General features: G+C 46.5%; 1 protein-coding gene across 1 annotated transcript in view; it reads left to right on the forward strand.

Moving 5' to 3' along the window:
• LOC112238394 (protein O-mannosyl-transferase TMTC2-like) overlaps positions 1-25,051 on the forward strand; it is a 98,770-nt gene extending 73,719 nt beyond the window's left edge. The window contains exons 9-12 of the mRNA XM_042318536.1: positions 7,144-7,225; positions 12,217-12,331; positions 14,132-14,195; positions 23,458-25,051. Of these exons, the coding sequence (XP_042174470.1) occupies positions 7,144-7,225; positions 12,217-12,331; positions 14,132-14,195; positions 23,458-23,640 (444 nt within the window). The 3' untranslated portion in view covers positions 23,641-25,051. The remainder of the gene's footprint in view (positions 1-7,143; positions 7,226-12,216; positions 12,332-14,131; positions 14,196-23,457) is intronic.
• The last annotated feature ends 2,306 nt before the right edge of the window (positions 25,052-27,357 follow it).

A 27,357-nucleotide genomic window follows, 5' to 3' on the forward strand; every position in this document is an offset into this window, starting at 1 on the left:
GTGTTGTCTCCAAGAAGCCTACGGTGTTGTCTCCAAGTAGCCCACAGTGTTGTCTCCAAGTAGCCCACGGTGTTGTCTCCAAGTAGCCCACGGTGTTGTCTACAAGTATCCCACGGTGTTGTCTACAAGTAGCCCACGGTGTTGTCTACAAGTAGCCCACGGTGTTGTCCCCAAGTAGCCCACAGTGTTGTCTCCAAGTAGCCTACAGTGTTGTCTCCAAGTAGCCCATGATGTTGTCTCCAAGAAGCCTACAGTGTTGTCTCCAAGTAGGCTACGGTGTTGTCTCCAAGTAGCCTATGGTGTTGTCTCCAAGTAGCCCACAGTGTTGTCTCCAAGTAGCCTACAGTGTTGTCTCCAAGTAGCCCACAGTGTTGTCTCCAAGTAGCCCACAGTGTTGTCTCCAAGTAGCCTACGGTGTTGTCTCCAAGTAGCCCATGGTGTTGTCTCCAAGAAGCCTACGGTGTTGTCTCCAAGTAGCCCACAGTGTTGTCCCCAAGTAGCCCACGGTGTTGTCTCCAAGTAGCCCACGGTGTTGTCTACAAGTATCCCACGGTGTTGTCTACAAGTAGCCCACAGTGTTGTCCCCAAGTAGCCCACAGTGTTGTCTCCAAGTAGCCTACAGTGTTGTCCCCAAGTAGCCCACAGTGTTGTCTCCAAGTAGCCCACGGTGTTGTCTACAAGTAGCCCACGGTGTTGTCTTCAAGTAGCCCACGGTTCTGTCCCCAAGTAGCCCATGGTGTTGTCTCCAAGTAGCCCACGGTGTTGTCCCCAAGTAGCCCATGGTGTTGTCTCCAAGTAGCCTACAGTGTTGTCTCCAAGTAGCCCACGGTGTTGTCTCCAAGTAGCCCACAGTGTTGTCTCCAAGTAGCGACAGTGTTGTCTCCAAGTAGCCACAGTGTTGTCTCCAAGTAACCTACAGTGTTGTCTCCAAGTAGCCCACGGTGTTGTCTCCACGTAGCCCACGGTGTTGTCTCCAAGTAGCCCATGGTGTTGTCTCCAAGTAGCCACAGTGTTGTCTCCAAGTAACCTACAGTGTTGTCTCCAAGTAGCCCACGGTGTTGTCTCCACGTAGCCCACGGTGTTGTCTCCAAGTAGCCCATGGTGTTGTCTCCAAGTAGCCACAGTGTTGTCTCCAAGTAACCTACAGTGTTGTCTCCAAGTAGCCCACAGTGTTGTCTCCAAGTAGCCCACGGTGTTGTCTACAGTAGCCCACGGTGTTGTCCCCAAGTAGCCCACGGTGTTGTCCCCAAGTAGCCCACAGTGTTGTCTCCAAGTAGCCTACAGTGTTGTCCCCAAGTAGCCCACGGTGTTGTCTCCAAGTAGCCCACGGTGTTGTCTACAAGTAGCCCACGGTGTTGTCTACAAGTAGCCCACGATTCTGTCCCCAAGTAGCCCACGGTGTTGTCTCCAAGTAGCCCACGGTGTTGTCTACAAGTAGCCCACGGTGTTGTCTACAAGTAGCCCACGGTGTTGTCCCCAAGTAGCCCATGGTGTTGTCTCCAAGTAGCCTACAGTGTTGTCTCCAAGTAGCCTACAGTGTTGTCTCCAAGTAGCCCACGGTGTTGTCTCCAAGTAGCCCACAGTGTTGTCTCCAAGTAGCCCACGGTGTTGTCTACAAGTAGCCCACGGTGTTGTCTACAAGTAGCCCACGGTGTTGTCCCCAAGTAGCCCATGGTGTTGTCTCCAAGTAGCCTACAGTGTTGTCCAAGTAGCCTACAGTGTTGTCTCCAAGTAGCCCACGGTGTTGTCTCCAAGTAGCCCACAGTGTTGTCTCCAAGTAGCCACAGTGTTGTCTCCAAGTAACCTACAGTGTTGTCTCCAAGTAGCCCACGGTGTTGTCTACAAGTAGCCCACGGTGTTGTCCCCAAGTAGCCCATGGTGTTGTCTCCAAGTAGCCTACAGTGTTGTCTCCAAGTAGCCTACAGTGTTGTCTCCAAGTAGCCCACGGTGTTGTCTCCAAGTAGCCCACAGTGTTGTCTCCAAGTAGCCACAGTGTTGTCTCCAAGTAACCTACAGTGTTGTCTCCAAGTAGCCCACGGTGTTGTCTCCACGTAGCCCACGGTGTTGTCTCCAAGTAGCCCATGGTGTTGTCTCCAAGTAGCCACAGTGTTGTCTCCAAGTAACCTACAGTGTTGTCTCCAAGTAGCCCACAGTGTTGTCTCCAAGTAGCCCACGGTGTTGTCTACAAGTAGCCCACGGTGTTGGGCCTCCCGGGTGGCGCAGTGGTTAAAGGCGCTGTACTGTAGCGCCAGCTGTGCCACCAGAGACTCTGGGTTCGCGCCCAGGCTCTGCCGTAACCGGCCGCGACCGGGAGGTCCGTGGGGCGACGCACAATTGGCCTAGCGTTGTCCGGGTTAGGGAGGGCTTGGCCGGTAGGGAAATCCTTGTCTCATCGCGCACCAGCGACTCCTGTGGCGGGCCGGGCGCAGTGCGCGCTAACCAAGGTTGCCAGGTGCACAGTGTTTCCTCCGACACATTGGTGCGGCTGGCTTCCGGGTTGGATGGCGCTGTGTTAAGAAGCAGTGCGGCTTGGTTGGGTTGTGTATCGGAGGACGCATGACTTTCAACCTTCGTCTCTCCTGAGCCCGTACGGGAGTTGTAGCGATGAGACAAGATACTAGCTACTAAACAATTGGATACCACGAAATTGGGGAGAAAAAGGGTTAAAAATTTAAATAAATAAAAAAGATATATAAAAATAAACTGTCTCATAGACTACCTGTGTATATATGGTGTTAATAAACTGTCTCATAAGGGCCTCCCGGGTGGCGCAGTGGTTAAGGGCGCTGTACTGCAGCGCCAGCTGTGCCACCAGAGACTCTGGGTTCACGCCCAGGCAACCGGGAGGTCCGTGGGGCGACGCACAATTGGCCTAGCATTGTCCGGGTTTAGGGGTGGTTTGGCCGTTGATCTAACTTTATTAAACAAGCACCATTCACCTCAGTAGCCTGTTCTCTACGCATAAAGTAGAAAATATACACATGATCAGAACATCATTCACACATGTGCAGAAGCATCAGAATCTTTGCTCTGGCAAACACTTTGTTGCTTAAAATACAAGGCAACAACAAAAGCCTCAAATGGAATGAAATGGACTTGAACTTGTTCAATAGGAAGCTCATTTTCACACGACCTTGTTAACCAATAGGGCTATATAATATATATAATATATCCTATAAGCACTGAGTATTACAAACATTAGGAACATTTTCCTAATATTTATCTGCACCCCCTATTGCCCTCAGAACAGCCTCAATTCATTGGGACATGGACTCTACAAGATGTCGAAAGCATTCCACAGGGATGCATTCCACAAAGAAGGCTTAAAAATCCTTCTTTAACCTGTCTCCTCCTCTTCATCTACACTGATTTGAAGTGGATTTAACAAGTGACATCGATACGGGAGCATAGCTTTCACCTGGATTCACCTGGTCAGTCTATGTGATGGAAAGAGCAGGTGGTCATAATGTAGGTATTGTTACAACACTTTTTAACACTTTTAACAGAAAGAGAAACGTTCTGCAGCTGTACTGGAAATGTCCTCTAACATCATTGCCAATACCATCAATGTAACTACAATCTGCCTCTATTCTAATCCATTCACTTCACTCTTTGTCCTCCAGTGTCCTTCCTGACTGTCCACACAATCTCAAATAGGCTTTGGCGAACACAAAGCGTGATGAAGCAAAGCAAACGGTCATGTTGGTAATAATCACAGGGGTTACGTATAATTAGACCTAGGCCCGAGGGCTGATGAATAGTGAGTGAGTTTGGGCCCGGCCAGTTCATCCCATTGATTTCCCTGTCTGGGCCAGAGGAGCTGTGATCATTGTAGAAAGCCTGGAAGTTGATAGATCGAGACTGAGCTGCGTGTTGAGCAGACAGCGGCCCAGATCTAAAGCCATTTTGGACTTGTTGAACCTTGATGGGTAAATGAATACTTTTGTCTTTGGTGGCCTAAAGGAAAAACACACAGAGGATAATGGTATGCAAACGCAAGATGGGTTTTTTATGTTAGGCTAATTGCAGTTTTTTGAGATATTTGAGATAAAATAGCAGAGACCAACTTCTGCCACTATAAACTTTGTTGATATGACAACCAAGGAGACAATGGATTGAGGAATAATTATTGTCTTATGGTACAAGCTTGGAAAAACAGACCTGTCAAACTATCAGGCTCTCCGCTGGGTGTGTGATTGTCTCAAGGTCACAGGCATAGGGAATATCTTTATGGGGAGTCGTGTGTGTGTGTGTGCGTGTGTGTGCGAGTGCGCGCGTGTGTGTGTGTGTGTGTGTGTGTGAGACATTATTAAATGTGTGTGGTGTTATGAAGCTCACCAGCTAGGCCTGCTGGGTCCAGTATTTCCTTCCCAGACTTCTCCCCTACAGGTTTGGCTGTTTGTTCTGAGGTGCACTCTGCCCCCCAACCCCCTTCCATCCACCTCTCTCATTCAATCCCACAGTGTTTTGGGGAGAGAAAACCGTGCGTGACAACATGTGGTCACAGCTGACTTGGGTTAGTTAGGAGGACTTTATGGAGAGGAACCCTGTTAGAACCCACTGAACCAGTCCTGCTGAGCCCTTGTGAGGAGTTTGACCTTCTGTTCTTCCCCTTCCACAGCCTGAGGTAACTGAGGTACTAGGAATCTACAGGAGGTTTTGCTCTTCAGCGTACCACATCACCCATCCCATCTCTCCTTCTATCCTCCTCACTGATATCGGAGGGGTTACAGCTGCACCCCTAGGGGTCCGGTCTGGGCTGAGGAAGGGTCTCGCTCCCAAACTCACTAATTTCCCCTTTTCCTAATCTGATTTGAGTTCCATTCCCCTAAACCCCCACCCCCAGTCTCCCTGGGTTCAGACCCGAGTCACCCCAGCACAGCTGGACATCTGCTGGGTCCCCCAGGTCCCTACATCCGGGGCCCTGAGCCACGAGTGGCCCCTCATAACAGAGCCCTTCAACAACAGGAGATTAGGACACGACCAGACCCGGAACAATGGGCTGCCGGACAGGACTTAATGCAATTACCCTGCTTCCTTATTAAATCACTCAATCAGGGAGAGATTTTGGGCCGTCTTGCCACGGCGGACCTACGTATTGATAATGCAGCTGGCTCATAAGGAGTCAACCGACTCGGGGAAAGGGTCAAAGTGTCAAACTCAAGTCCTGCCTCACCCTGACGTGTACTACAGTACGTGACTTCACTGTTTCATTCGTAAAGAGTCATGTACTTTAATGGGGTTAGTGAGGTTGTATAGATTTGTGGTTTGTTCTTTGTTCAATTTGGCTTTGATCTCTTCGTTCACAGTAACCAGGTTAGAGTCTAGACTGAGTCTGCGTCAGAAATGCCACCATAATCCTGATATAGTGCACTACTTTTGACCAGACATGACCAGAAGAGCCCTATTCCACCCGGTAACCCCCAGTTCTTGTCTCAGATCATCTCCCTTGGACATACATCACAGGAGAGTGTTGTCGCCAGGTGGATGATTACACAGTGCAGAGTCCTGACGTGTCCTACCAAGAGCTAGGCACCGCTCTCTGTTGGAGGGCCTCTCTCCCATTGCTGGCCCTGATGTTATTTACGAGCTCTGTGGCTGGCTCCACTCGGAGCCGGCGCTAACGCTAACCGCTAAAGCCCTCTGTGGCTGGCTACACTCGGAGTTGGCGCTAACACTACCCGTTAAAGCCCTCTGAAGCCGGCTACTCCCTCCCAATACAGGCTCGAATACGCTAGATAAGAGTGTCAGAGGAATAAAAAAACAACCTTATCAAGAACTTAGGATAAGACCCAGATGCAGACAGCTAGAGTCACAGATGTTTATTGACCCAAACAGGGGGCAGGCAAAAGACAGGTCAAAGGCAGGCAGAGGTCTGTAATCCAGGGCTGAGTCAATAAGGTACAGAACAGCAGGCAGGCTTGGGGTCAGGACAGGCAGAGGTTCGTAAATGGGTCAGAGTCAGGCAGGTACAGAACGTCAGCCAGGCTCGGGGTCAGGGCAGGCAGAATGGTCAGAACCGGGGAAACTAGGAAACAGAACTAGAAAGAGCAATGAGATGGGAAAACACGCTGGTGAGACCTGACAAGACAAGATGAACTGGCAACAGACAAACAGAGAACACAGGTATAAATACACAGGGGATAATGGGAAGAAATGGGTGGAGACAAGCACAAAAACAGGTGATACAGATGTGTGTGACAAACCTAGCATTCATGTACATTTAACTTTGCGCACCTCTCGCAATCCTACTAATGCGACACTAATGCCCAGTCCATTGAAGGACCACAGTATTGTGTTCAACAGTCCACCTTCTGACTGCGGCTGGGAAAGGAGCCAGGGAAAATATGGCATAAAGTCATCTGGACAATTAGTTGTCTTCATCTTTCATTTAGAGCAAACACGGGCATGATAAATAGTTAATGAACCTAACCTAATATGCCCAGTCCACTTATTCTATGTAGAATGGCAAATCCATAGCCAATATGGAAGCAATCAGTGCTGAAGCGTGAAAAATGGGGGGGGTACACACAGAGGCAGCAGTATCGCTTTCAGTTTGTTGCGAGGCTATAGTGCGATACACACTCTCTGACTGAGAAAAAGTGATAGTGTGACACACACACACACTCTGCTGCTGGGGGAAAATGGGGTTTGAAGCGTTCTCTATGGAGTACAGTTTCCTGGTTTACAGTTGAGGCCCTGCTACCACGTGTCAACTCATGCATGAAAGCGTAGGAAAATAATCCGTAGCAGATGCAGAGTAAACGCAGATGATTGTTGTTGCCCTACAGGATATGCTGATTGTTTGAAACAACCTGGCACATCAGGGGCATATGGAACGCTTGTTCAAATGTACTGCTGATTTCCCCGTCCACATCTCGACTGTGAAATATTTGCTAAATCTCATTTACGAGGAGAGTGGGTGGTTTCTGGTTTCTCCTGCATGTTCAATCTTCTACCATATGGCAACTCACGTCTGTTTTGGGTTTTGAGTAAATCTAATTGCAGCCGCACAATTACGCCCGTGCCAGAAACAGGAACCACTGCGAGAGCTCGAACATCAGCTAAATCGCAATTAATGACTGAGGACGACTTGTAACTGATCTACAGTAGCTAATCAAACGTTCCTGTTTTGTCTCCTAGGGGCAGAAGACTGAGGCAGAGGGTTACTATCGAAGAGCCATTCAGCTGGACCCTTCCAAAGGAAACTGCTACATGCATTATGGTATGTACCAGAACTCATATGAAGGACTCTAATTTGTCTGCTGTAGGCTAACAAAATATTTGATTAACTTCCAAATATTGTTTTACAAAGTAAAGCAAGAGAGATATATAGGCTTTTGGTAGGAACGAATCGGCTGCGAGAGAGCTGCGCATCATTGGGTCAGTCGGTGACACTGGAAAGCATTTTTAGGACTAGTGTCCTCCTCATATTATAGCCTACAATATGTCTCCACACACCTAGGCCTAGGCTATTGATGGATTCAACACAAAGTCCTTTTCATTTATCTCAGATTCTCAGTTTGTCAGTGTCAAAGTAGCCTGTCATTTCCATCATTTATGCAGCATTAAAAAATATTCATCCAAAGTCTCCAGTCATGTAAAATGACATAGAATTGCATGAAATGCGTTTCTAAAAGGACACATTTTTTCCGGACCCTAGACTATTAAAATGGTACCCATTTGTGCAACTTCTGTATGCCACTATGCAAATGTGATGATATGCATTCAATGCTTTATTATAAAGGGGATTTTTTCTCTCATGCGTTCCGTTACCTCAGAGCTCCCCAGGTCACCCCCTCTGGTGCTCACATTTTGTTCCGGCACCTACCGATTTACAAATTAAGCACTACACGCGCACAAACAAACAAACAAACACACACACACACATACCATTAAACTACTCCATGTAGGGACTTCCTACAGTAACAGTGTATTGTAGCTTGACCCCACCATAAGAACTTACCTCAGACAGTTTGATAAAGACACCTTATCCATAGTACTCTACAGTACTCCCACATAGCACGTATAAAGTGCTTGTTATTAAGTGTAAAAAACATGTCCTGTAGCCACTTTTAAAGCCGCTCTAGTTAGCGAAAGAGATATGCCTGCCTTTAGTTTGGTTTGCATTTGGTATCAGGTTGTATGAGGTCATACATACAGTAGACCTAATCTCCACATACTTGGAGGAAACCGGATCGGACTACACCACCACCGATAAGGATGCTTGCCTTTCACTGATTGAGGAGAAACGCTATAAGCCGGTTAGTCTGCGTGCACTTCTGTAAATGCTGCCATTCATATCCTCTATCCCTCTCTCCGTCCCTGTGTCTCTCTCCCTGTGTCTCTCCCTGTGTCTCTCCCTCTCTCCCTCTCTGTGTCTCTCCCTCTCTCCCTCTCTGTGTCTCTCCCTCTCTCCCTCCCTGTGTCTCTCCCTCTCTCCCTCCCTGTGTCTCTCTCCCTGTGTCTCTCCCTGTGTCTCTCCCTGTGTCTCTCCCTCTCTCCCTCCCTGTCTCTCCCTCTCTCCCTCCCTGTCTCTCCCTCTCTCCATCCCTGTGTCTCTCCCTCTCTCCCTCCCTGTGTCTCTCCCTCTCTCCCTCCCTGTGTCTCTCCCTCTCTCCCTCCCTGTGTCTCTCCCTCCCTGTGTCTCTCCCTCTCTCCCTCCCTGTGTCTCTCCCTCTCTCCCTCCCTGTGTCTCTCCCTCCCTGTGTCTCTCTCTCTCTGTGTATCTTCCTCCCTGTCTCCCTCTCTCCCTCCCTGTGTCTCTCTCTCCTGTGTATCTCCCTCCCTGTGTCTCTCCCTCTCTCCCTCCCTGTGTCTCTCCCTCTCTCCCTCCCTGTGTCTCTCCCTCCCTGTGTCTCTCTCTCTCTGTGTATCTCCCTCCCTGTGTCTCTCCCTCTCTCCCTCCCTGTGTCTCTCTCTCTCTGTGTATCTCCCTCCCTGTGTCTCTCCCTCTCTCCCTCCCTGTGTCTCTCCCTCTCTCCCTCCCTGTGTCTCTCCCTCCCTGTGTCTCTCCCTCCTGTGTATCTCCCTCCCTGTGTCTCTCCCTCCCTGTGTCTCTCCCTCCCTGTGTCCTCTCTCTCTCTGTGTATCTCCCTCCCTGTGTCTCTCCCTCTCTCCCTCCCTGTGTCTCTCTCTCTCTGTGTATCTCCCTCCCTGTGTCTCTCCCTCTCTCCGTCCCTGTGTCTCTCTCCCTGTGTCTCTCCCTGTCTCTCCCTGTGTCTCCTCCCTCTCTCCCTCTCTGTGTCTCCCTCTCTCCCTCTCCCTCTCTGTGTCTCTCCCTCTCTCCCTCCCTGTGTCTCTCCCTCTCCCTCCCTGTGTCCTCTCCCTGTGTCTCCCTCCCTGTGTCTCTCCCTGTGTCTCTCCCTGTGTCTCTCCCTGTGTCTCTCCCTCTCTCCCTCCCTGTCTCTCCCTCTCTCCCTCCCTGTCTCTCCCTCTCTCCATCCCTGTGTCTCTCCCTCCCTCTCTCCCTCCCTGTGTCTCTCCCTCTCTCCCTCCCTGTGTCTCTCCCTCTCTCCCTCCCTGTGTCTCTCCCTCCCTGTGTCTCTCCCTCTCTCCCTCCCTGTGTCTCTCCCTCTCTCCCTCCCTGTGTCTCTCCCTCCCTGTGTCTCTCTCTCTCTGTGTATCTCCCTCCCTGTGTCTCTCCCTCTCTCCCTCCCTGTGTCTCTCTCTCTCTCTCTGTGTATCTCCCTCCCTGTGTCTCTCCCTCTCTCCCTCCCTGTGTCTCTCCCTCTCTGTGTATCCCTCCCTGTGTCTCTCCCTCCCTGTGTCTCCCTGTGTCTCTCCTCTCTCTCCCTCCCTGTGTCTCTCTCTCTCTGTGTATCTCCCTCCCTGTGTCTCTCCCTCTCTCCCTCCCTGTGTCTCTCTCTCTCTCTCTGTGTATCTCCCTCCCTGTGTCTCTCCCTCTCCCTCCCCCTCCCTGTGTCCCTCTCTCTCTCTCTCCCTCCCTGTGTCTCTCCCTCTCTCCCTCCCTGTGTCTCTCCCTCTCTCTCCCTCCCTGTGTCTCTCCCTGTGTCTCTCCCTGTGTCTCCCTCCCTGTGTCTCTCCCTCTCTCCCTCCCTGTGTCTCTCCCTCTCTCCCTCCCTGTGTCTCTCCCTGTATCTCTCCCTGTGTCTCTCCCTCTCTCCCTCCCTGTGTCTCTCCCTCTCTCCCTCCCTGTGTCTCTCCCTCCCTGTGTCTCTCTCTTTCTCTGTGTATCTCCCTCCCTGTGTCTCTCTCTCTCTGTGTATCTCCCTCCCTGTGTCTCTCCCTCTCTCCCTCCCTGTGTCTCTCCCTCTGTGTCTCTCTCCTCCCTGTGTCTCTCTCTCCCTCTGTGTATCTCCCTCCCTGTGTCTCTCCCTCTCTCCCTCCCTGTGTCTCTCCCTCTCTCCCTCCCTGTGTCTCTCCCTCCCTGTGTCTCTCTCTCTCTGTGTATCTCCCTCCCTGTGTCTCTCCCTCTCTCCCTCCCTGTGTCTCTCTCTCCTGTGTATCTCCCTCCCTGTGTCTCTCCCTCTCTCCCTCCCTGTGTCTCTCTCTCTCTGTGTATCTCTCTCTCTGTGTATCTCCCTCCCTGTGTCTCTCCCTCTCTCCCTCCCTGTGTCTCTCTCTCTCTGTGTATCTCCCTCCCTGTGTCTCTCCCTCTCTCCCTCCCTGTGTCTCTCTCTCTCTGTGTATCTCCCTCCCTGTGTCTCTCCCTCTCTCCCTCCCTGTGTCTCTCCCTCTCTCCCTCCCTCTCTCCCTCCCTGTGTCTCTCTCTCTCTGTGTATCTCCCTCCCTGTGTCTCTCCCTCTCTCCCTCCCTGTGTCTCTCTCTCTCTGTGTATCTCCCTCCCTGTGTCTCTCTCTCTCTGTGTATCTCCCTCCCTGTGTCTCTCCCTCCCTGTGTCTCTCCCTCTCTCTCCCTCCCTGTGTCTCTCTCTCTCTGTGTCTCTCCCTCCCTGTGTCTCTCCCTCTCTCCCTCCCTGTGTCTCTCTCTCTCTGTGTATCTCTCCTCCCTGTGTCTCTCCCTCTCTCCCTCCCTGTGTCTCTCTCTCTCTGTGTATCTCTCTCTCTCTCCCTCCCTGTGTCTCTCCCTCTCTCCCTCCCTGTGTCTCTCTCTCTGTGTCCCTCTCCCTCCCTGTGTCTCTCCCCCTCTCTCCCTCCCTGTGTCTCTCTCTCTCTGTGTATCTCCCTCCCTGTGTCTCTCCCTCTCTCCCTCCCTGTGTCTCTCTCTCTCTGTGTATCTCTGTGTCTCTCTCTCTGTGTATCTCGGTCTCGAGTCTCGGGGTTGTGTTTGGGTCCTGGCGGGCCGTGTTGCTTTCTTTGGACAGAGTCATTTGCCCTCTCTCTGCGATCTCCTAGCCTCTTTTCGGAGGTTTATTTTTACTGGCCCCCAACACCTTATCGTAATCAGGCCGCTACAGCCATTCCTCCTCCACTGTGACTGGACTGACTCCAGTATGTTGTTGGTGAGACTGTATGAATGTGCTTACAGACTCTCTGAACTGTGGGACAGGGAGGGCAAGAGCTGACATGAGAGGTCAAGCCTCCTTTCCTGTCATTGTTCAGACTAACACATGCTCTGATGCAGGGAGCATGCATGTGTCACGCTACATGTGACCTGTAGCAACCCTCTGCATTCAAGTGATGGTTATTGCTGACTGACACCCAATGAGGTATGACATCCGAGACATAGGAAGACTATTTTTACAGATTCTAAAAACCTGTGAAAGAGGATACCTCACGTATGCAGACAAACACGCACACATGTTGGAACACGCACCCACACAAACACACACACTGATTTGTATAGGGAAACCTCTGCACATTACACAGTCCAACATAATATACCATCTGCGTCCCAGACATAGTAGTAATGTATTCCTCCTCAGCAGACTCCTGTGGAGGTAGAGCCAGTTGGTCCTGCTCCCAGGGGACATACATGAAACTCCTTCGACTCAGCTGGACTTCCACAAATCACTGAGCATGACAAAAACCCTCACTGTCTCTCTCTCCTCTTTTCCTCACTCTCTCCTTTCTGACCTTCTTTCTGTCCTTCTTGCTGCCCTGTCTCCTGAACCCATCTTTTTGCTTCCTATTGTCCTCTTTCTTTCTTTCTTTCTCTCTCTTTCTTTCTTTCTTTCTTTCTTTCTTTCTTTCTTTCTTTCCCCTCGGTGTCTCACTGTCTCCCTCTCCCTCCCCTTTATCTCTTTCCTTCTCTTTCTTTCTCGGTCTCTGTTTCTCTCTGTCTAATGGACAGGCCAGTTTCTGCTGGAGCAGTCTCGTCTGGCGGAGGCAGCAGAGATGGCAGAGAGAGCTGCAGATCTGGACAGCTCAGAGTTTGATGTGGTCTTCAGTGCCGCTCACATGCTCAGGTGGGTGTGACAGAGTATAAAAATGGTATTACAGTGTTTAAAAAGTGCCTGGTATTTTCGCAAATGCTGCCCAATCATACTTTAACGAGTATCAATCAAATGTGTTTATAAAGCCTTACAAACTGTAGGTCTTCAGCGCATGTAGAGTTTCTGTTGGATGTATTCAGATGTCTTAGTCGTGAAAATAGCAGAAGGTGTCTCTGAAGGTTATTTCCTCGGTGATAGAGAGTTGGTTGCCAAGGCATTTCATCATTCACGACTCAATCCATATTGCATTGTGCCCGCTAACACACTCAAAGACACTTCAGGTCTGACGTTTAATAAGATAATGGCAGTTTGCATGGAAACGATCCCTTTTAAGTCGTTTGTATGGTTCAACTGGTTTTATAGTTAATATACAACACATGGAAACAGCGGTTGTAGTTTTGATTCATGCTAGTGACGTTTCAGTCCAGGGCTTGTAAAGAAACACAGGCATACCTCGGGAGAATTTGCCGTTCGCCTTGGCAAGTGTGAGCACAGACAGCACATACATTTTATACGTTTGAAATAGGGGACTGCAAATCCTCTCAACTCACTGCAACTGGAGGAAGTATCGGAAACGACGTCTCTTAATTCCTTTTTGCTCTACATATCTGGAAAAGTAATTGAAGCTACAGCATCCTTCATCCAAAGTGTAGTGCTGGAGGATTTGAGAGTTATACGTCGACTGCTCGGCAAGGGGACTGCTGCTTGGATGTGGAGAGTAAAAACGGAGAGACAAATCATCATATTCGGGCCCTCTTAGATATAAGCCTACTGCATCGAGGAAAAAACACCATGACATATTCACTCAACTAATCCTGTAATACGACACTCTTAGGGCTGTGCTGAGACATTCTGATGCAGACATGTCTTTGGGTGTATTAATGCGGGTCAAAATGCACCTTTTACTCTCTGTTCTGTACGGCAAATAAATAACTATTTGACACTTTGGATGCCACCAAATTATTGTCAACATCAAGCATTAGACTGGGAAAACGTACTTTGTTCTGAAACTCAGTGATCATCGGTCTTCATCCAGACTGTAGAAGTGGTTTGCCATATCCTTGTACACGCTCTTCTTGACAGAGACCAATAGGGTGGCACCAAGTTTGGCCCGTGAAAATCAAAGTCAAAGTCCTTACCTGTTGCGTAGTGTCAGCGTTTCCTTCTCTTTGGAGAATTTTTCAAAGCCAAGCTCCAGATTCTCCCAACATTGTAGATTGTGTAGATTCTCTCAGATGCAGTGGGAAACACCAACGCCTTCAAAAGGTTGACAGATTTAAATTAAAGACGTTGTTGAATGGAAGGAGAATGGATCTTAAGAGTCAGGCATGAATTTGATATGAATGGAATGATGAAGCACTACTAGCTAGTATTCCCAAGGCAGACTTTCCTTTATGCAAAGTTAATAGAGACATATTTCCCTGAGTCATACACCTTATGAATATGTCTGGAAAGACTTCTGCCTTTGTCTAATTAGCATTAACATATTAAGCGCAGTTAGTATCAGAAATATATGCAGCATAGTGTTTCAGAGTCATTTGAGGGAGTATTTTTCAGCATCAAAGTGCCATCAGGATCTCAATACTTTCTGGGAAATATTAAATTATAATGAAAGAATGCTTCTCTATCCAATACATAACTCCTTCTGCCGTCGTGTCACGGTAATACTGCCAGACTCTGTGTAAGCCATGTGTAATGACGACCTCTATTGCCCTTCCTCCTCTTGCCATGCCTCCCTCCCTCATCTCTGTATTTCACTATCTCCCTCTCCAGACAGGCCAGTCTAAACAAGGCAGCAGAGCGGCATTATGAGCGCGCGGCAAACCTCAGACCAGACGTGAGTACCTTGGCCCAATGAGCCTTTCTTACTCAAACTGGTGGACACGCACACACACACATACACACACTCCACCATTACACACAATCAGCCCTAGTCCACCATGACTGCTCCATCAATGCCTCCCATTGTTTGTTAGAACTGGAGAGCAGGATCTGGGTCTCTGATTCTATGGTTAGAGATGGAGGTAGAGCTCTCTCTCTGCAGTGCATCAATCAGTCCCTTCAAAGGGAGTGGATGCGTGGTGGAGTGCTATGAGAGAGAGGGTAATATAGAGTCATAAGGACGTGTGTTTTAGACAGGAGTAGATGAGGTCTCCCCTGGTCATTTGCCAAGCTCACTGACTTATGAGCCATTTTGAGTCACGAGAGTTAGCTTGGAGGCTGTTTGAATTCTGGAGAGTTAGCTGGAGGCTGTTTGGAGTCTGGAGAGTTAGCTGGAGGCTGTTTGAAGTCTGGAGATTTAGCTGGAGGCTGTTTGGAGTCTGGAGATTTAGCTGGAGGCTGTTTGGAGTCTGGAGAGTTAGCTGGAGGCTGTTTGGAGTCTGGAGATTTAGCTGGAGGCTGTTTGGAGTCTGGAGAGTTAGCTGGAGGCTGTTTGGAGTCTCATCTTTTGTCATTGTTTTATTTAACCCTTATTTTAAGTTGACTGAGAACACATTCTCATTTACAGCAATGACCTGGGGAATAGTTACGGGGGGGGGAAATAACCAATTGGAAGTCAATGGAGGGACTGGGTAGGCTGTGTTATTCGTTTACCAGCCATTTTGGAGGGAGTTTTCATAGGGGATTTAAGTTGATATCCTCAGACAGTAAAGCTTTGTAGACATGGTAAGTGCAACAGCTGTCCTTGGCACACACTCTTTCAATTGTTTCCTATAAAATCATCTTGTCTGTATGTCAGTATGTCTGTGTGTCCTTCACAATCAGTTTGTCTGTAACAAAAGTTAGTCGGTATGTCCGTGTCTCGGTGTCCTTCACAACAGTTCCCAGTCAGACAGTTGTATTTATTATTCAGTGTAATTCACAGAAAGGCCAAGGTCCTCTAATCCACACTCTCCAACAAGTCAAGGGTTTACACTCAGTCATTATTCGGAAGTAAAGCCCCTCTTGTCTTTGACATTTCGCTGTGCCTGTCTGCTTAGCGAATGTCAAGTCCACAAATATCAACTTAATCCAAAAGGGTTTCGGGTCATGAAAAATTCAACATCTGTGGCCAGACGTGCTGGGAAAGACAATTTGTCAAAGGAGTGTACCTTCGAGAGAAGAACCAAAACCTTCAGAGTGCAACAGAGGATGACGGACAGAGTTACCACACGTCTTAATTCCTAATGGGCCGTTAGGTTTGACTGCATTTGTGTTTTGTTTTCTCTGTTCCTTAAACTATTCACAACCGCAAAGTTACTATCCCTAAACGCAGTACATACAGTGTAGTTTCAAATAGAGTGTGATTAATGTGACAATGCCCATATACTATATTATCAGCTTTAGATTTGAATGTGTTATAACTTAAGTCTCTGTTCCACTGTTCCAGTCATCAGTTCAGTACATTTCCTCTGTGTAGAGCGAGTAGCGAGTGGCCCTATGGAAAACCTATCAGAGTTGAATCGTGGAGCTCATGTCCATAACACTGTGTTAATATGCAGGTCAACCACCACCTGCTGAGAAAGACCAGACTGTGTGTTGGGGAAATGGTGGGCAGCTTTTGCTGGGTGAAACAGAGGTCAGTTGGACTCTGAGGGTGCCACAATGAAAGATCATTGTTGACCGTACACAGAGTGGTTACCATTTCTTGTTAGGCAGTTGATATTGGGTTTGCTGAATTACTATGCGATGCAACACTGTTGAGTTCAGGCCACTTTCATTTCAATTCAGTTAGCTTTCTCCATCGTGCAAATCAAATTCCAAATTGGATGGAATTTAGATTGAAAATTATACTGTGGATATCCATTTTGAGGCAATGATATGTCCTGTGTGGCTCAGTTGGTAGAGCATGTTGTTTGCCGGCCAGGGATGTGGGTTCAATTCCCACGGGGGACCAGTACGAAAAATGTATGCAGCCACTCTGGATAAGAGCGTCTGCTAAATTACGCAAATGTAAAAAATGATATCATTGAGACTTGCCGAAATAACCAAGGTCAACAACTACTGTCATCCTTGGGTAAAGGTTTTGTTTGGCTGTGTTTGGATCCGACCAGCCACACCACATTATTCACTGCCTCAGCTTTAAGAGAGAGCGATCTCTGGCATGGGTTTCTGGCTCCAGTGAGTGTACACATGTAAACAGAGGACCCTGTAATGACTGTCTGGGGCGTCTCCTGTGTCTCACCCTGGGTGCTGTTTACAATGCTAGAGGACATTAATCTATCTCCACCAGCCTCTGTCTGCTCAGCCTATAGAGAGCCATGGTGTCTCCTGTGACTCACCCTGGGTGCTGTTTACAATGCTAAAGGACATTAATCTATCTCCACCAGCCTCTGTCTGCTCAGCCTATAGAGAGCCATGGTGTCTCCTGTGTCTCACCCTGGGTGCTGTTTACAATGCTAAAGGACATTAATCTATCTCCACCAGCCTCTGTCTGCTCAGCCTATAGAGAGCCATGGTGTCTCCTGTGTCTCACCCTGTTTACAATGGTGCTGTCTTAGCAATGCCAGAGGACATTGTTTACAATGCTAGAGGACATTAATCTATCTCCACCAGCCTCTGTCTGCTCAGCCTATAGAGAGCCATGGTGTCTCCTGTGACTCACCCTGGGTGCTGTTTACAATGCTAGAGGACATTAATCTATCTCCACCAGCCTCTGTCTGCTCAGCCTATAGAGAGCCATGGTGTCTCCTGTGTCTCACCCTGGGTGCTGTTTACAATGCTAGAGGACATTAATCTATCTCCACCAGCCTCTGTCTGCTCAGCCTATAGAGAGCCATGGTGTCTCCTGTGACTCACCCTGGGTGCTGTTTACAATGCTAGAGGACGTTAATCTATCTCCACCAGCCTCTGTCTGCTCAGCCTATAGAGAGCCATGGTGTCTCCTGACCTGCAGTAGGAAGTTAACAGCCAAAGCAGAGTTTGGTTTCTATTGGTTTCAGTGGACAGTTTTGCTTCCAAGTGGCCTTGATGTTGCGTCTGGGTTCTTTATGAAGCCCTGTCTGGAAAGGAATAGGGCAAAGACTAGTTAGTGCTACAGTACAGGTGCCTTATTGGTCTCTGGAGTTGTTAAAGCTCAAGAGAGTCAAACTTTGTACAAATAGAAAACTCACAGTAAAAGGTAACCACCTAAAGAGGTGTGTAAACTCCTATCTGGAAAAAAAACTTTAGTTGCATCTCAACTCTTTCAACCCTGACCCCACAGTCGGGTTCACAGGCATGCAGAAATGTCCAGTCTGGAGGGTGCTGGAGAGCCAGAGGTGAGACTGGGATCTGGGTGTGTTTGCGGTGGCATACTGCAGGGCTCCGGAGCCCAGGCTAGAGATCCCTTCCCTCCATACTCAGTTACGACTCGGTGGTTTCACTTGGCCACATCAAAGGGCCATTTGATTAAATAGCACCCTTAAAAACACAGATACTGTACATGTGCTCACTTTCACTAATACACAAACACTCACACACAGGTACGTGTGCATACAGACACCTATACACACATACACACATACACACTCAAACACACACATCACACACACACACACACACACACACACACACACACACACACACACACACACACACACACACACACACACACACACACACACACACACACACACACACACACTAGCATATACATTCCTGGTGAGAACTGTAGCTCAAGACAAAATGAGTAACCTGCTCTGTTCCCATTAGCTTAGCTTAGTTGACGGCTGGAGAGACAGACTTTTATGGAACGATGAGCTTCAAGGCATATTTGCATAACCATCTTTAACTCTGCGGAGAGAGACCAAAGTTGGAACTGAGTACAATTGAGCCGAATATCATATAATCTATCTGTGTTATGAGATTTCATACTGTGCCATGCAAGAAACCTCTGCATCCAGTAACAACCTCTCTGTCAAATAACCCTTCCTTCATACTGTATCTTCAACAAGTTCTACTTTATGGGAAATATACTGCTCTGTACTCTTCACAACATGGCGTCCAGCCCAACACAGACATCAAAACAATCTGTACTACTAACTTTTTTATTAATTCAGTTTCAAAGGTCATTGCACCACAGCTCCGTCGAGGTAAAAACTCTTTCTGAAATCAGACCAGCTACTGCGAGGTCAAATGGGATCATTTAATGGCCATTTAATTAACTCAGCTTCAAGTCAAGTTAACAAAGCCTCGCTTTTAATCCATAGCAAAAACCTGGCAGGTCTCCTGTAAACCGTCTTGCATATGAGAATCTGCATTAAATAGAGGTGTTATGTGAGCCATCCTTATGTGTGAGGGTGTCTACTACCACTATCAAACATGTATCAGTCTTTCCACAACAGAGCCATCCTTATGTGTGAGGGTGTCTACTACCACTATCAAACATGTATCAGTCTTTCTGCAACAGAGCCATCCTTATGTGTGAGGGTGTCTACTACCACTATCAAACATGTATCAGTCTTTCTGCAACAGAGCCATCCTTATGTGTGAGGGTGTCTACTACCACTATCAAACATGTATCAGTCTTTCTGCAACAGAGCCATCCTTATGTGTGAGGGTGTCTACTACCACTATCAAACATGTATCAGTCTTTCTGCAACAGAGCCATCCTTATGTGTGAGGGTGTCTACTACCACTATCAAACATGTATCAGTCTTTCCACAACAGAGCCATCCTTATGTGTGAGGGTGTCTACTACCACTATCAAACATGTATCAGTCTTTCTGCAACAGAGCCATCCTTATGTGTGAGGGTGTCTACTACCACTATCAAACATGTATCAGTCTTTCTGCAACAGAGCCATCCTTATGTGTGAGGGTGTCTACTACCACTATCAAACATGTATCAGTCTTTCTGCAACAGAGCCATCCTTATGTGTGAGGGTGTCTACTACCACTATCAAACATGTATCAGTCTTTCTGCAACAGAGCCATCCTTATGTGTGAGGGTGTCTACTACCACTATCAAACATGTATCAGTCTTTCTGCAACAGAGCCATCCTTATGTGTGAGGGTGTCTACTACCACTATCAAACATGTATCAGTCTTTCCACAACAGAGCCATCCTTGTGTGAGGGTGTCTACTACAACTATCAAACATGTATCAGTCTTTCTGCAACAGAGCCATCCTTATGTGTGAGGGTGTCTACTACCACTATCAAACATGTATCAGTCTTTCCACAACAGAGCCATCCTTGTGTGAGGGTGTCTACTACCACTATCAAACATGTATCAGTCTTTCTGCAACAGAGCCATCCTTGTGTGTGAGGGTGTCTACTACCACTATCAAACATGTATCAGTCTTTCTGCAACAGAGCCATCCTTATGTGTGAGGGTGTCTACTACCACTATCAAACATGTATCAGTCTTTCTGCAACAGAGCCATCCTTATGTGTGAGGGTGTCTACTACCACTATCAAACATGTATCAGTCTTTCTGCAACAGAGCCATCCTTATGTGTGAGGGTGTCTACTACCACTATCAAACATGTATCAGTCTTTCTGCAACAGAGCCATCCTTATGTGTGAGGGTGTCTACTACCACTATCAAACATGTATCAGTCTTTCTGCAACAGAGCCATCCTTATGTGTGAGGGTGTCTACTACCACTATCAAACATGTATCAGTCTTTCTGCAACAGAGCCATCCTTATGTGTGAGGGTGTCTACTACCACTATCAAACATGTATCAGTCTTTCCACAACAGAGCCATCCTTTGTGTGAGGGTGTCTACTACCACTATCAAACATGTATCAGTCTTTCTGCAACAGAGCCATCCTTATGTGTGAGGGTGTCTACTACCACTATCAAACATGTATCAGTCTTTCCACAACAGAGCCATCCTTGTGTGAGGGTGTCTACTACCACTATCAAACATGTATCAGTCTTTCTGCAACAGAGCCATCCTTATGTGTGAGGGTGTCTACTACCACTATCAAACATGTATCAGTCTTTCCACAACAGAGCCATCCTTGTGTGTGAGGGTGTCTACTACCACTATCAAACATGTATCAGTCTTTCCACAACAGAGCCATCCTTGTGTGAGGGTGTCTACTACCACTATCAAACATGTATCAGTCTTTCCACAACAGAGTCATCCTTGTGTGAGGGTGTCTATCAAACATGTATCAGTCTTTCCACAACAGAGCCATCCTTGTGTGTGAGGGTGTCTACTACCACTATCAAACATGTATCAGTCTTTCTGCAACAGAGCCATCCTTATGTGTGAGGGTGTCTACTACCACTATCAAACATGTATCAGTCTTTCTGCAACAGAGCCATCCTTATGTGTGAGGGTGTCTACTACCACTATCAAACATGTATCAGTCTTTCTGCAACAGAGCCATCCTTATGTGTGAGGGTGTCTACTACCACTATCAAACATGTATCAGTCTTTCTGCAACAGAGCCATCCTTATGTGTGAGGGTGTCTACTACCACTATCAAACATGTATCAGTCTTTCTGCAACAGAGCCATCCTTATGTGTGAGGGTGTCTACTACCACTATCAAACATGTATCAGTCTTTCTGCAACAGAGCCATCCTTATGTGTGAGGGTGTCTACTACCACTATCAAACATGTATCAGTCTTTCTGCAACAGAGCCATCCTTATGTGTGAGGGTGTCTACTACCACTATCAAACATGTATCAGTCTTTCCACAACAGAGCCATCCTTATGTGTGAGGGTGTCTACTACCACTATCAAACATGTATCAGTCTTTCTGCAACAGAGCCATCCTTATGTGTGAGGGTGTCTACTACCACTATCAAACATGTATCAGTCTTTCTGCAACAGAGCCATCCTTATGTGTGAGGGTGTCTACTACCACTATCAAACATGTATCAGTCTTTCTGCAACAGAGCCATCCTTATGTGTGAGGGTGTCTACTACCACTATCAAACATGTATCAGTCTTTCTGCAACAGAGCCATCCTTATGTGTGAGGGTGTCTACTACCACTATCAAACATGTATCAGTCTTTCTGCAACAGAGCCATCCTTATGTGTGAGGGTGTCTACTACCACTATCAAACATGTATCAGTCTTTCTGCAACAGAGCCATCCTTATGTGTGAGGGTGTCTACTACCACTATCAAACATGTATCAGTCTTTCTGCAACAGAGACATCCTTATGTGTGAGGGTGTCTACTACCACTATCAAACATGTATCAGTCTTTCTGCAACAGAGCCATCCTTATGTGTGAGGGTGTCTACTACCACTATCAAACATGTATCAGTCTTTCTGCAACAGAGACATCCTTATGTGAGGGTGTCTACTACCACTATCAAACATGTATCAGTCTTTCCACAACAGAGACATCCTTATGTGTGAGGGTGTCTACTACCACTATCAAACATGTATCAGTCTTTCTGCAACAGAGCCATCCTTGTGTGAGGGTGTCTACTACCACTATCAAACATGTATCAGTCTTTCTGCAACAGAGTCATCCTTATGTGTGAGGGTGTCTACTACAACTATCAAACATGTATCAGTCTTTCTGCAACAGAGCCATCCTTGTGTGAGGGTGTCTACTACTACTATCAAACATGTATCAGTCTTTCTGCAACAGAGACATCCTTATGTGTGAGGGTGTCTACTACCACTATCAAACATGTATCAGTCTTTCCACAACAGAGCCATCCTTGTGTGAGGGTGTCTACTACCACTATCAAACATGTATCAGCCACAGAGCCATCCTTATGTGTGAGGGTGTCTACTACCACTATCAAACATGTATCAGTCTTTCTGCAACAGAGCCATCCTTATGTGTGAGGGTGTCTACTACCACTATCAAACATGTATCAGTCTTTCTGCAACAGAGACATCCTTATGTGAGGGTGTCTACTACCACTATCAAACATGTATCAGTCTTTCCACAACAGAGCCATCCTTGTGTGTGAGGGTGTCTACTACCACTATCAAACATGTATCAGTCTTTCTGCAACAGAGACATCCTTATGTGAGGGTGTCTACTACCACTATCAAACATGTATCAGTCTTTCCACAACATGTGAGGGTGTCTACTACCACTATCAAACATGTATCAGTCTTTTGCAAACAGAGTCATCCTTGTGTGAGGGTGTCTACTACCACTATCAAACATGTATCAGTCTTTCCACAACAGAGCCATCCTTATGTGTGAGGGTGTCTACTACCACTATCAAACATGTATCAGTCTTTCCACAACAGAGACATCCTTATGTGTGAGGGTGTCTACTACTACTATCAAACATGTATCAGTCTTTCTGCAACAGAGTCATCCTTGTGTGAGGGTGTCTACTACCACTATCAAACATGTATCAGTCTTTCCACAACAGAGTCATCCTTGTGTGAGGGTGTGTGTGCATGATAGTGATGTAAAATATATGTCATAGTTTCCTTTTTCATGAGCACAATCTTGTGAAACCCGAACCCTCCAAGATTCCCCCACAGTTCCCCAATAGCTGTCCCTCAACCATTCGAAACCACTCCCACAGCCCCCCCCCCCCGGAAGAAATAAAGGGGCGCAACTTTAGTTTTAGAAGTGGGGGGGACATAATTATAATATCAACATATTTATTTCGGATAAACACTCCAAAAAGCCTACCCCGACCGCTTGGAGGCATCCGCATGGTCCTAAAGTACACCGTTGCCTTATTTTGTATCACATTCCAATTATAAAACAGTGGGGGGGGGGGGCTAAAAGGCAATTTCAGAATGTGGGGGAGACATGCCCCCCGTCTCCAGTGAAAGTTGTATCCCTGGCTTCATGTTTTGTTTCCTTGTCACGATACCGTTGAATTTAGTGATACTGGTACCGTGACAACCTTACCAACCAGACAAACAGTCTATACTGCATCTAGACCTATCCATCGTAGAAGAGAGCCTCCCACTCCTTAGGGACTTTGCTAACATCATTATAAATGTTAACCCGGCATGACATAAACACTTGGCATATGAGCAACCTCCGGAAACCACAAACATCAACAAGAATTTGACCCCACCAGCCATTAACCACATTCTTTTGAGCAACAGCAATATCTTTCTAAAGACTTAATTTTGTCAGAACGTCACCTAATCCACAGTGTAACACGCATATGTTAATCAAGTCCCTCTCCCTTTCCTCTCTCCCTCATTCCCTCTGTCTCCCTCTTTTCCAGTACCCGGCGGCCTTGATGAATCTGGGTGCCATCCTCCACCTGAATGGGCGGCTGCCTGAGGCGGAGACCAACTACCTGCGGGCGCTGCAGCTCAAGCCTGATGACGTCATCACCCAGTCCAACCTGCGCAAGTTGTGGAACATCATGGAGAGGCAGGGTCTGAGGACCACGCAGGGGCCTTGAACCCTCAAAGACACAGGAAACCAGGAAATTGCCCCAAGTGAGGTCCCCTTAATAGGAGTGAAGGACCTAAAAAGAGGCGGGAAACCCCAGGAATGGAGCAAATAGAGACCAGGGGATTGGTGTGCCTCAGGGATGAATACCGAGGCCAACCCAATCTGTTTGAGATCAGTAGTCTCATTGGAACGGTAGTAAGGGAAGGCCTGAGGGTTTCTAGGGTCGATATGACGACCTGAGCTGGGTCGAAGGACAGTCGAGTCACATCAGGATGGGAGAGGTTAGCTACACAAGTCAACACAGCAAGGATGAGAACCCTTGGCTACTCAGAGGCAGTCTTACTGAGGTCACAAGGCAAGGACTGGGATAGTCCTCATTAGACAACAAAAAACATTCCTAAGACAAAAGCTGAGGGGTTACGTGATGACTCGTATCTCTGGGCCCATTTTTATTTATTTACTTTAATTTAAAATTCTCCCTCCGAGACCTGTATGTATTCCGAAATAACTTAATTTGAGTTAGGATGTGACTACGGAACAGAAGTCATAATTCTACTCCATTTGATGATATCATGAGGGCTTTGGGGGCCAAACATTGTACATGCTGTTGATGCACGATAAACAAGTTGGCCTGAATATTTGCGTTACATACAGTATAGTACGGTCTGGGTTTAATGCTGATTGCACATAAAGTTGCCCTGCGCTTATCATGACAGTGATAAATTCAAGAAAAATTTCCAGTCAAAACCATAGAGTCCAATAAGACAAAACTACAAATTATTCCATCAAGGATGCCAACATATCCACCAAGGCACAACATTTATTCACGCCCAACAGTAGGTATTTTTAGACTGTGCTAAAGGTGTACATTGTCTTATGTATCAGGATATCCAGCAGACAAGTTCTTCCTGATGCATGTTATCTATTTTAATGTAATATAATTAAGAGGTTTTATTTCATTTCATCAGAAGATTATTAACTTATTGATTTGCGTTTACTGTCTGTGTCAACACACACACACACACACACACACACACACACACACACACACACACACACACACACACACACACACACACACACACACACACACACACACACACACACACACACACACACACACACACACACACACACACACACACACACGGGTTGATCTAATTCTACATAAAAAACAAGTGGAGTTCTTAAGCAATTTGTCCCTGCTCAGGGATATCAGGTGGTGTGCTACTGTCAACCAGGCTCTGCTAGCAGTGAAAGAGTTTACTAATTGATGGTAAGAGTTCTTTTTTTTAAAAGATGGTTGTGTTTGTTTAAAAGATGGGGGATTTGTAGATTTTTGTCCTGTTCATTATTATATAACTCATGTTAATTATGTTCCCTGTATTCCATAATAAAAAAACACCTTCGGACCTTGAGTGGGTTAATTCATTGTGGCATCATCAGATTTTGTCTAGAGATTTAACATTTCACATCTACATTTTATAGAAAGGACACCCATTTCACATCTACATTTTATAGAAAGGACACCCATTTCACATCTACATTTTATAGAAAGGACACCCATTTCACATCTACATTTTATAGAAAGGACACCCATTTCACATCTACATTTTATAGAAAGGACACCCATTTCACATCTACATTTGAGTTGGTCCCAATAGATACTGGAATTCTGTCTAAAATAGTTAGAATCTTCTGACTTCAGAGGGAGGGGAATCTTGTGAATAATTTAGTAATACATCTCTCTATCTACACTTCTCTTGACTACTCTTAGTTTCCATGGAGACCTCTTGACAGAGAGGAGAGAGTTAGGGTTGAGTAGAGATGATTCCTATCTCATCCATTTTAGAGAACATCCTCTGGTGTGTTAGTTTGAGAGTATACATGCAGCTCTTCAAAATATGACAATATGTTGACCAACACACACACATGCAACTCTGAACACAGAAAGTAGACAAATCCATGTGAAAGCAAACTATTGATGAGGACTACTTTTTGGGGGGCAATCCTCATTTCTGCCAGGGCTTGAGCTACTGACGAATCAGACAAAGATCAAAAGGGGATTATGATAAAGTGCCTGACTCTGAACACACCAGGGTGTAAATATTTAACAGGGTATGACTGAGTCATTAGGAGTGGTAGAGTCAGACTGAGAGACACTGTCATTAGGAGTGGTAGAGTCAGACTGAGAGACACTCATTAGGAGTGGTAGAGTCAGACTGAGAGACACTCATTAGGAGTGGTAGAGTCAGACTGAGAGACACTCATTAGGAGTGGTAGAGTCAGACTGAGAGACACTGTCATTAGGAGTGGTAGAGTCAGACTGAGAGACACTGTCATTAGGAGTGGTAGAGTCAGACTGAGAGACACTGACTGCCATTAGAAGTGATACAGTTGGACTGAGAGACACTGACTGTCATTGGGAGTGATACAGTTGGACTGAGAGACTGCCATTAGGAGTGATACAGTTGGACTGAGAGACACTGACTGTCATTAGGAGTGATACAGTTGGACTGAGAGACTGCCATTAGGAGTGATAGGGTAGGTACATGGAATAGGGGAACATTACATATTTATTATCTATTGTGTAACATCATACCTTTGAAGGAGCGAAGGATCACCATTGAGGATTAGCATTGTGGCTTTGTCCAACTTGAACACTTTTCATCAACATTGACTGGGAAATATAAGGTAACGGAGCTATAGCCCTTCTTTTCCATGGGAAAAGGTTTAGCTAAAGTTCAAGACTGAAAGGCAATATGGGTAGAAAGTGGAGGAGGCCAAGAAAAAACAAACAAGAGCTGAAAAAAAGTCATCAAAATGTCAGAGATACAGCTAGTAGCCCAAATATATATATCACACACACAAAATAGTGTCTTCAATGTGATAAACTATTCAGAGTAACATGAAAGTGTCTCCCGACCCCTGTAGAGAGAGGAAATAGAGTGGTCTAGTTCTCTCAGTGTGGCTCCATCTCAATGTGAATCTGTGTTTCGCAGGTTACGTGAGTTCAGCTTTGATGCACTCTCTTCCTCCTTTCCGTGTGGCTGACCTCACTATGTGAGGACCGGAGGAGCCATTTCCAGTCCAGTCCAGTCTGGTAATGTAGAAATGAGGATCCTGTTCAAGGTGAGTTTCATGCTGAATGCCATGTTGCATCGACACTGATAATAAGACTCTACAGATTAGGTTTACTCTGTGTCCGGGAAACCCTCAGTCCTGGACTAAAAAGCATCTTCAATGGAAACTCTCCATTTATTGAGGTTTTTAGTCCAGGACAAGGTTTATCTGGGTCTGGGAAACCTGCCCTGATTGTTTTAGGACCTGCAAACTCAAACCCTTTCAGAAGAGGTTGTATTTCAGATGTTTCTATACTTCCATGCTTGTTCCAATGAGAACAGAAATGTGTCACCTCACCTAAACAGTTTAGGACAGAGGTATCCTAACATTTACTAAATTCATTTTTGTTTGATATTTGTTTATATGTAGCTTGTTGTGATGAAATGCAAGGCTTGATTTGGTTTAAACTGTGTGCATACTGTTTAAGTGAACATTTGGCCTGACAAGGAAATGGTTTGGAACTCAAATAAATGTTGTGGTTTAGTCACAGTGAAAACTTTGAATTATAATTTACAAAACACTGAAGTGATTTCAAGGACCAATTCAGAGCAAAATATGCTAAATAAAAATAAAAAATAAAAAATTCAATGGACATGTCCAA

Source organism: Oncorhynchus tshawytscha, unplaced genomic scaffold (assembly GCF_018296145.1).
Source record: "Oncorhynchus tshawytscha isolate Ot180627B unplaced genomic scaffold, Otsh_v2.0 Un_contig_1741_pilon_pilon, whole genome shotgun sequence".
NCBI classification, from domain to species: Eukaryota; Metazoa; Chordata; class Actinopteri; order Salmoniformes; family Salmonidae; genus Oncorhynchus; species Oncorhynchus tshawytscha.